At 49.3% G+C, this 11,015-nt stretch overlaps 1 protein-coding gene across 1 annotated transcript; it reads right to left on the reverse strand.

Moving 5' to 3' along the window:
- Positions 1-7,957: 7,957 nt before the first annotated feature.
- COPS7A (COP9 signalosome subunit 7A) lies at positions 7,958-11,015 on the reverse strand (the record flags this gene model as incomplete). The annotated part of the gene is made up of 6 exons (XM_009892947.1): positions 7,958-8,569; positions 8,933-9,084; positions 9,421-9,526; positions 9,982-10,184; positions 10,261-10,349; positions 10,919-11,015. Coding segments are annotated over 6 exons (687 nt in total), but the record flags the coding sequence as incomplete, so codon positions are not given.

The raw sequence follows: 11,015 nt of genomic DNA on the forward strand, positions 1-11,015 counted from the left end.
AGAGGGGCCTGCCGGGCTTCCAAGGGAGGGAGGAGGTGGGGAGGAACAAAAAAGGGGGTAGGGGGCAGAATGATGTGGAGAGGAGCTGGGAACACCAGAAAAGGTGGATGGTGCAACCTCACATGGGAGTGTATTAGCTACACGCTAATAGCATAGAAATGCAAGAGGTTTTTTTGTTGTATGTTCAGTTTTCCATATTTGAAAATTTATCATGAAAATAAGAACCATTAAAGGTAGTGGGAACTTTGTCCTTAAATGTTTTTTTCAGTAGCCCTGAAGCTCTGTGCACCTTTCACTGCACTTTTTAAAGCACTATGGAATACTGAGGCAATAACCTTGTGCCAATATTTGTAAACAGTAAATGAGATGATATCCACAGCTGTAAATGAGTTAAACTGACATTAAGTCAAGACAGAATCATAGAATGGTTTCGGTTGGAAAGGGCCTTGAAGATCACCTAGTTCCAACCCCCCTGCCATGGACAGGGACACCTCCCACTAGACCACGTTGCCCAAGGCCACGTCCAGCCTGGCCTTGAACACCCGATAAGAGATCAAAAATGCAATAAATTTAAAAATTAAAATGGATGTATCTGTTTTTATCATTTTCTTGATCTCACTTTCTTGAAATTGTTCCTGTCCAACAGCTGTAATATTTCTGATTAAGTCATGGGTTTGGTTAACAAAGGCATTATAGCAGTTAAAGGTCACGCCAGCACAAGGTATCTTACTTAGCCACACAAGACTATTCCCTGATTATTTTTTTTTTAAAAAAGTAATCATTAAAACAACAAAAGGGCCAATATTATACATTTTAGTTCACTGATAGATTTCAAGTAGAGGAGACCCCAGAATATGAAATTATTTCTAGTAGGATGCTGTTCTGAAACTAATGCTCATGAATAACATGATTAATGATCTGAAAGAAGATATTAAACCAGTGCTGATGAAGCTTTCAGAGGACCCAAGGAACAATGAAGGTGATAAACGATGGGCAAAGATGAGATGTGCAGAGCAGTCCATAACTATTGGTGTGGTGTTTATTTATAAACAGTAAGTGGTTTTGGCTGCAGTGAAAGCAGAAAGACATTCATCCAGGAACATAAACGTAGTCTGTGGTCTTTCAAGATGGAGGACTGTTTTCTGGAAACTCTGGAGGGACTCCAAAAAGAACTAGGGGATTGGGAGATAACCAAGTAAACGGATGTTACTTGCATAACTCCTCAGCTGTGGTGATGAGCTACACTTGGAGGCATTAGTCTGCCTTCACCAAGAAGGGAGGTGAAGTTTTTCCCCTATATCACAATAGTGACCCCACGGTGTGAAATCTCAGTATACGACCCTAAAAAGGGCACTAAAGATTAGAAGGACTCAAGAAGGGAGCAGCAGGGATGACTTGAAGCCTGCAAACACTGACTGGCACTACAAGATAACGCCAACTCAAGACTCTTGTATCGAGCTGATTCCACTTGAGCGCGGGCTGGTGGTACCTGTATGGGAATGAGGTTTCTGACAGCAGAGGGCTCTTTAACCCAGCAGAAAACCTGCAGCTACCTCAGAATGGAACTGGAAACGAGATGCAGACCTTCACGGGAGAGTGTGATCATTAGGGCACACCTGGGTTTTCCAGCTCTGGCTGCTCCAAACCCAGATGGGGTGTCTCAAAGAGAAGTTGGAGAGCAGGCACAGCAATGGGGTGAGGTAGTTCTTGGCCACTTGAGAAGCCAAATGACATGATTATACCTGTCCCTTCAGGCTTTAAAAAAAAATCTGTGAATCAGAGAGGAAAGCGGGCTGGCACAGGGGTAGGCTGTCGGGAAGGAGAAGAAGAGAACCTGGTGACTTGATGGGAACTTCAGAGCTCATGGGACCACAGAGCGAGCTGCAGGAAACGGAGCTCTCCATGGGCACGATGGATTGTTTGAGAAACAAATGTGCACTTCCACAGGGCGAGTGTGTAAAATGCCACAGGCAAACACCACTCCTGTGGCACCAACTCCAGTGTTGGAGAACAGGATTTAAAATAGACCTCAAAACATGGTCGAGGTTAAAAAATCACTTGTTTGATTTTGCAACATTTTTCTGCTTTCCAAAACACTCTAAAAAAATGATTTTATTTTTCAACCCTGTCTTAAATGTAACTATTTTTTTCCTCCTGGGAATTCCCTTAAAGACAACACTTCAAAAAATGTCCCTATGGGGAAACTCCACTTAGGTTATTATTACTTCCACTATCTCCTCACATCTGGCTGTTTTGGCTGGCTGGGTTTATAAAACCTGCGGGCACTTAATACAAACTTGGGGTGGGAAAAAAGGAGATACAAAGGAAGGGGAATAGAATAGACACTACCTAATTCCAACTGCTGGTGCCGTGATGATCAGAGGTGAGCTGGAAGCAGAGATACTAGCCTCGTTATATCCGTCCCTTACTAATAAGAGAAAAGGAGAACAAAGATTGCAAAAAATAAACACATGAGTAAATAAATAAAACCCAGACACATTGCCAAATTGGATGAGGGTATCACACAGGAGGATATAGATGGCCTTGAAGGTGTCAGTAACAGCGAAGAGACTGAAGTTAGCGGCACAAAGTAAAAGGCACGTAGGACCTAAAACCAATACTTTCTTGGCTGTAAACTGGAGCCTCTTTGATGTTAAGCAGCAGAAAAGAAGAAAGACTCGGGATCAGCAATGAATCGTATAATAACTGTAAGCACCTACAGAGGCACCGAGGAGAAGACACACACAATCCGGGAGGTGTACCTATAGTAGCTATAGGTATGTGTTACTGTTGCTATGCAAGATGCTGAGCAGACTTCACCTGTGGAAGAGGACTGTGCTCGTTTCTAGCCAAGAAAGCTTAATTTGACGTGCCGGTAGGTGCAAACTTGTAGGATAGCCTACAAGCTACGGAGAGCTCACGATGTAGGAGGGGCTGGTTTGGTTAGTTAAGCGAAGTGAAGTCCATACTCATGGGAAATAAACACCAGGGAGGAAGAACAGCTTCAGCTAAAGCTGTGCTGGCACAGGCACAAGAGAATATGAACTAGCTGTGAATCCATTTAAGGTGGAAATTGGAAAAAAAACTTTCTAACCACTACAGCAGTCAGGTTCCAGGGCAGCCTGCCCAAGGGGACTGGTGGGGACAATAAAATTAACCAGTTTTTGGTTGGCACTTGAGAAGCTTTCACGAGGGATTACAAGACGGTGCCGGTAAGAGATCACACTCGGTCGCCGGGAGTCTCCTCCTCGCTTCTGCTCCCACCAAACAGATCATCCATCTCCCCACGTCCCAAAGCCAGCGCTAAATGCTCCAGAGGCAGATGCAGGGAAACCTGCAGGACACAGGGCAAAGCCCCCCCCCGAAACATTTTCCCCTGATCTGAAGGTGCTGGGGCTTCACGTGTGCCTCAGCGCAGGAGGACTTAGAGTTGCTTTTAACGCCTGCCCAAGCGCTATGGGAATTCTGGATGTTCTGGTTACCCGTATGAGGGTCACAGCTCTTGAATCCAGCTGACACTTTGGTATCTATTGAATTCACCACAACACAAATATAACTGCACACTGCGGAAAGAATTTTACTGCAAGCAAACTCTCTGCCACCAGCAAAGGCAGCAGACAAAAATCCAGCCCAGTTCCATGCTGCACCAGCAGGAACACTCCTGGAAAACTGGAGCAGCCCCGAAGAGAAACACCCAAGAGGTGGGTGGCTGAGGAACCAGCAGAGAAAGCAGGTGGGTGGGGTTTTTTTTCTGAATATTGCAGCAAAGCAGTGACTAGTAGTAAGAAAAGGGGTGAGGAAAGAAGATCCCCGTGGGTGGGAATGCAGACAGACACCCACGGAGAGGGTGGCAGAGAGGGAAAGGGACCACAGAAGGAAAATGAGTAGCTATTGCAGGGTGTAAAAAAGAAGGCAAGAAGGATGTCAGGGATGTGAGAGCTCCGTTGGCAGCTGCTGATGTGGACTGTGGGACTCCTCTGACTACAGTAGCCTGCGCTGTGCCATAGTCCTGCAGAGCCAGGGCTTCATCCCGGGGTGGGGCTGGACCGGCTGTGGCAAGGAACAGGCACAACACTCAGTGGCTGCTGTCTGCACGGAGACTTTGCGAGAAGGTACGGCCCCGTGGGAAGCAGACTGGAACACCCATCCCTCTGTGTCAGGTCAACCGACAGACCGGACCATGAGGCACCCACCTTCCACAAAAAGCCTTCAGAGGGGAGGTGAGCGAATGCCCCGTGGGAGCGGGGGTGAGGTGTCCCTGTGTGAAGCGCCGGGGGACCACACAGCCACATGCAGAGATACTTTCATACGCGCTTGCCCTCCTGTTCGTCAAAATGCAACTAACCAAACAAAAACCAACCCCTTAAATGTCTCATTTGGGGGGCAGAGGCAAGGGCGGCCTCAGCGTCAAAATGCTGGCTCCCTTTGAGGGGACCTCTGCAGAGGGCCATTAAGCGTGAAGACCACCTCTACCTTCACAGGTCCTCCAGCACAAACCATTGGAGGATGGGGAGAACTTTGGACAAGTCCTGCAGGGCGCTTGCCCAGCTGTTACACTTCTCCCCACTCACCAGGTACAGAGAGGCACCATGGTGGACACTGGGCCGCTGGCACCACGGTGCCTGACACACCCACCCCCTTCAAGAAGGGGACCTTTCAGCTTCCAAGAAGAAATTGTGCCCCCAGTAATGCAATAAGAAGCATTACCACCATTAACCCCAGTTCCTGTGGTTACCTCTTGGCGCAGGGTGGCTGGCAACAGTCAGACATCAGCAACAGCCACTCAGGTCCTGTCCTACCTCTTCCCTTTTCTGAATACAGACGTGTAAAGCCCCACAAATGACACTCGAAGAGGGGCTGCAACGCATCACTGCGCAAGAGTTGTTACACTTCCCATGCTAGGGCTGGCAAATGTCCTGCTCCTCAAGCTGGGATGAACACTTCTCCGTGCCCTCTCTTCTAAAATCCCCTAAACCCCATTCCTTTGCCAGGGCGTGGGGTGCCGCGTGCCCAGGTATTTCTGCTCGGCTCTACTCAGCGTCTGTTTCCTCAGTCTTTCCTTGGAGAAAAAAAAAACCAAACCAAAAATCAGGGTTAAAACACAAAGACATTTAAAATTAAAATGAAAACTTGTAATAATAATAATGCTTAGTACTTACCTCACTCTTGCCGTCTTCAAAGTGATTTACAAATGTTAACTAATTAATTAATCTTCACATCCTCTCTGACTGAAATTCAGAGTCACGGCTGAAGTGAGCAGGAAAATAAAAAGCGTGGTTTTCAGGTGAAGGGCAAAGGGAAACCTATGCCCTGCCTGCTGCTTGCCATCCGGCAAGGCAATTTGCGGCAATATTGTCATTCTGCACTGCACACCTCTCATTTATTTTTCAGTCATACCAAAGGTCTGAAGCAATTTTATCTGCTACCTTCTGCTTCCTTTTTTTTAATGGAGGTCTTAAAAGGTGTTCCCTTTGAAAAGTAAACAAAATGGAAGACTTTCAGAGCTGTGCCGAGGCCCCTTGATCAAATACATTTAATCCCCAGACTCTTCTGAAGTCCACAACACAACCAGCCTCGAGAGGGGCAGGTAACAAAATGGGAAAAGGGAGCAAGTCCTGCGGCGGTGCTTGCCAAATGCCACCGCTGAAGAGCTGAGCCGAGCCTGGGAGAGAGGGCCAAGCTGGGTGCCGCAAAACAAAGCTGCGGCAGAAGGACGCGGGCAGACTCGAGCTGGCTGTGATTTAGCCCTGAGGATCCCATCTGGGGCTTCAGCACAGCCACGGGCCGGTGTGGTGAGCCCACCCAGGACCCTGTGTTGGTCCACGTGCTGGTTGCTGTCACCCGCGCATGGGTTTTTGTGCGAGGGTGCTTCCAACTCCGCTCCCGGGATACGCAGCCTGGATTTAAGCTGTGGATTCAGGGTGGTTTAAAAAGACCCTTCGTGCCCAATAACCACAGTGTGGCTAAAGAGAGCAAAGCCCAACAGGTCAAGAGAGGAGCCGAGACAATTGGGACAATGAGTTGTTATGGCTGCTCTTCCTAAGCGCAGGCGGGACTCTCGTGGGGCGCAAATATCCTCCTCCGTTATCGGTAGCTTCAGCTCTCCCTGGAGGTGCCATCGCTTCAGCCCAGCTCCAGCTGGACCTCAGCCAGCTGGGAGGACACATGCTTCACATGCTGCTTCAGCTCCACCCCAAACCTGCTGTCCTCGTTCCTTCACATCGCACCCCAGCGGCTTTGCAAGCGGCTCCTCTTTCAAGAGGATGTGAGGTGCCAGACATCGGGCAGGTGCTGAGGGCTTGCCAGAGACCACCTCTCCTGTTGGCACCTCGGTCCCAGATTAGCCCTTCCCAGGGAGTGGGAGAAGCCGGTGCATAGGGACATCGTTGCTTCTCACAGACAATCGCAAACGCAGCCGGCACGGTGACTTTCCTCGCCAAGAGGGACAGACGAAGGTGATGCGATGCAGATGGAGGAAGGCTGAAGGTAATTTAAACAAAAGTTGGAGGCGTTGTCACAAGCTCTCCCTGCAACTTACAGAAAACAGGACTCATCAAGTAGACTCCTTATCACTGCAAATTAGTCGGACGTCTCAAGGTGGGCTGAGACAACCCTGCAGCCAGATTTGCATCTCTCGTCTGCACACCAGCTTCGTGCCAAACCTCTCCCACTTGGCCCTTCTGTGCCAGAGGACTGCAGCTGAGTGGGCTCCACTCCTCGGGGCACAGGGAAAGGTGTGGGGCTGCCCGAGCTCTTGGAGACCTTAGCTGGTGACAGCGGTCACCCCGGGACAGGTCGGCATATCCCTGCCCTCTGGCACAGCCGGCTGGTGTGCCCCGCACTGTCACCTTACACACGGGGCAGAAAGCTGCTTAATTCTGAGTTTACGGGTTGGGGTGATGGGGGTTCCCCCACTGAAAGTTAAGTGCTGTATCACAGCAGTCCAGAATTACCACAAATAGCAATACTACACAAATATATTGCACCACAGCACGTTGTGGTGAGTATTGAGATGACATCACACCCTGAACGTGGTCTCACTCCCCCTCCCCACAAGCGAAGCCCTTAACAAGGCTCACTGCCCTCCCCCAACGCTGCCTCAGCTCCAACTCTCACCCGGCTGCACAGGGAGCTGACCCAGAAGAAAACCCACCCAGACCGGCGAATTGAAGAAGTCTCCATGCAGACAAAAGACCGGGGCTTTCCCTTGTTGGATTAATTTCCCTGTGGTTTGCTCACCCGCAGAAACCCAGGTTCAGGGAAGCGAATTTTAGCATTGGCACCACGGAAGAGACAGATCCAAGCGGGGGCGGGAGTCACAGTGTCAATTTACATTTACACCATCGTGAGCAGCAGTGCGACACTTGCATCTGACTAATTCGGCTTCGAGCCAGTCTCGAGGATGCATCCTCTGAAGAATATGATGTTTTTTTTCTGGGCATCTCACAGAAGTCAATTTCATCAGTTCCCCCCGGCCCCCCCCCCCTCAACCAGGCTCCAACATCACCCAAGAATGGCTTAAGCAACATCTATACCATGAAAACTCACCCAGATAGGCCTTGACTCTACTACCTTCAACTGTCAGACAAGTCCCCACATCACTTTCCATTTTGTCCAGGATCATGGGGTACGTAGTATTGACACAAATATGAACTTTTTCCTTATTGTCTGCGCCCTCCTCTGAGACTGCCTGAAAAGCACCTGTTTTGAACTTTCCAGATGCAAATGAACCACACACGAAACTAATTTAAATAAGATTTACGATTAATTCCTGCTTTATGGATTCTCATCCCAACAGAGCTACCATGGCACTACCCTTTGGAAAGGGAAGTGAGTATTTTGAGGGTGTTCCACCCAGAACTGGGACCGACGCTCCCAATATCATGACTTATTTTGGAACATTCAGAATCAGTATATGAGACAAAGACACACCACCACCGCAGCACAAGTTTGTATAGATATGTCCATAGATCTATATTTTTTATTGTTTTATATATATTTATAATATATTTATATATATTTTAAAAGAATCCCTTCAAAAACTACCCTCCCACCTAGCAAAACAAAGATTAAACAATCAAAGATGGCAGCTGCATCCTGGAGCAAAGAATCCCAGGGGTCTCATAGAGCCAAAATGATTGCTGAGCACCACCGCACTCTTTTCAAGCTTCTGTGATGCCCTGTGGGTGCGAAGGTGACTGACAGTTTTATGGCTCTTTAAATTGACCTGTCAAAAGACAGGGAGAGAGAAAGAGAGAAACACGTGGCCGTGGTGATGGGGGCTTGAGTGGTAGGGGAAACAGCAACGTATACAACTGGAAGCTCAGTGAAATGCTGTGATGGAAAAGGAGGGAGACACTGCTTGGAAAGTCAGTAAAGAAGATAGGAAAGAGAACAAACATGCAGGAGAATTAGTTGGCAAGATGGATTTCAGAGAAGAGTTCGGAAGCATCACACTTGGGACCCTTGCTACCCCTCCATCCCCCAAATCTCTTCCTCTCACCCTCCCAGTTGTGAAGGGAGATCCAACTAGTTTGATTTAGACCAAATCTTCGCACTGCCCCGGAGCCTGTGGAGAGAAGGACAAAAAAGGAAGGGAAAAAAAAAAAGGGTAATTCAGAGAGGACACTTCGGGCTCATCCCTGACCTCCTTCGCTAAATGCACACAAAGAAGAGCAGTTGATGTTCTTCGCAACAGAACACAAGGAAGGCTTATGAACCCTGCTTCAGACCAAGAGCAGCAGAGATTTCGCCTCAAGTCAGCAGGAGAAAAGCTCAGCTGGGACTACATCTTTGACCATCCCCTGTCCAGGGAGCAGACCCCTCAGTCAGTAACCACAACTGCTCTGAAACAGGGCTCCCCTCAGCTCACCTCCTGAACACACACCCACACACAGAGCGGCTCTGTTCATTTGCCCCCACTCCTCCTCACCCTTTGGCTTTGGAAGTTTTCTTGCTCGCCTGGCGCTGGTTGGTGCCAGGGGCCGGCTCCCTGAGCTCTGTTAGGTGCTGTTCCGGGTCTTGGGATGTGGCTGCTGCGGCGGCTGCTGTTGTCACTTTAATGGTCTTCTTCAGGTTTGCCACCTGCAACAGCAGAAAAAAACAAGAACCAAGGTATTTTCCCAAGGGTTTGGTTTTGTTTTTTAGTTTGTTTTGTTGTGCTTGCGTTTTTTGTTTGTTTCTTTGTTTTTAAAGCAAGCCCCGGAATTACAAGCTACAAGCTCAGGTCAAACAAAAGACCTAACAGCTGTCCAGACCCCTGCACAGCAGAGGAAATTTAACCTAATTTAGGACTGGGGGGGTCTGGCCTTGGGAAAAGGTAATGCCTTAGTTAAGCGAAGAACCATAACAACCATGAGGTACTGGTTCTAGTTATTATAAAGTGAGAGGCACTGGCTGCTCCCTCTTCAGGCCACTCACCTCACTCTCTATCTGCTGCTTAAGTGCCAGCTGTTGTTCTTTATGTTGGTTGGCCCGGCTAACCTGTTCTTCAATGCCCGACAAGACAACCTCGCAGCCCTGGCACCTGGAGAGAAGATGCAGAACTGAACAGGCCAGGTAACTTACAGAGCATAGCAAGAAACGTGAAAGATGACAGATTTCAACTCTAGAGGCCAAAAAGACCGGAAGGTGACAGCTATACCAGGCAGGGAAGACACAGGAGTCTAATGTAATAATGTTGTGCCATTTTTAACCGGGAGGGGGACAAATGACAAAGTGACACAAGGTTAGGAACTACAGATATATACTCTGAAAGCCTCCTGCCAGCAGCCAGGACCGTGCAAAGGTTGCTGCAGCCTCATCAACCTCCAACAACAAACAGGGGAATCCGTAAAATTATTTTCCATTGGAGTATGGGGAAGGGGATCGAGTAGGCCACCTCACAACACTACCCCCCAGCGACACACAGAGGATCCGGGGAAGCCACCGGCCACTCCTGCAACCATTTTTGGGTGTTAGCATTGGGGGCTTCCTCCTCACCACTCCTGCAATGTGCGGGTGATGGTGCTTAGCTCCTCCCTCCGGATGTCCCTCCCAATGCTGTAATCCACCTCCAGGCGCTGGTTCCGCTGATCCAAGCTCCCTCGCAGGACATCTGCATACACAGCCTCAATCACGAGGTCCTCCAGTTGCCGGACATTCTTCAGCTGTAACTGCTCCAGCAGCACTGAGTAGGGGATGCACTGTGGAAACATGATGGTAACTAGCATGAGGTAATCCCAGTGGAAGGAGAACCCGGGGGAAAAATAGGGCCACTACCTTGATCTTGGCAGCCAGTGTGACGACTGACAGGTGCCTCAGTTTGTTCTTCTGAGCCTCTGTCAAGGGAGGGAGGTTCGCTGCTTCAGCTGTTGTCAGAGGAAAGAACAAGGTATGGGAATTTATGCCTCATTTTCCATTTCCCAGCCCTGCACAGAAGCATCTGCACCATACCCATTTCTTAAAGCGTCTGCACACCAATCCCCCAAGTGATGCTTTGTCTTGCCAAGCCATCCCCATTAATTCTCAGCTCAAAAGACCTTTTCTGAGCAGCCTTTCCTCCCCTCAGCCTCAAGTCATCCTCTCTAGCTGTTGTCTGCCTTATTTATGGAAGTCTGCACATCCCAGTGGATACCTAAGTCTTTCCCCTCACCCCTCAAAAATGCCTCTGTCAAGATGTTCTTGGAAATTCCCCACGCAGCTGGCAAATGGTATAATTAATTACTGTCAGGTATGCCAGTGGACTGGGGCCCAAACCTCAATCGGGCGCCTCTTGGGCCGTAGTGACAGAGGCACAGCCCTTGCTGCAAAACGGGGCAGTTTGGACGAGGGTCTACAGTGGCCCGGGGCTCCGCACCGACGGACCACCACCACCACCGGGAGGGGAAAGGGCCCCTGCACCGCGCCGCGCCCCCACCGCCCCGGGGCCAAGCCTCACCCAGGTAGTCCGCATAGGTGCCGTAGGCGAAGATGGTCAGGAGACGGAAGACGGGGGAGAACTCGCTGTCGGCCAGCTGCGGGTACACGGGGTCAGG

This window comes from Charadrius vociferus, unplaced genomic scaffold, assembly GCF_000708025.1.
Source record: "Charadrius vociferus isolate BGI_N301 unplaced genomic scaffold, ASM70802v2 scaffold301, whole genome shotgun sequence".
NCBI lineage: Eukaryota > Metazoa > Chordata > Aves > Charadriiformes > Charadriidae > Charadrius > Charadrius vociferus.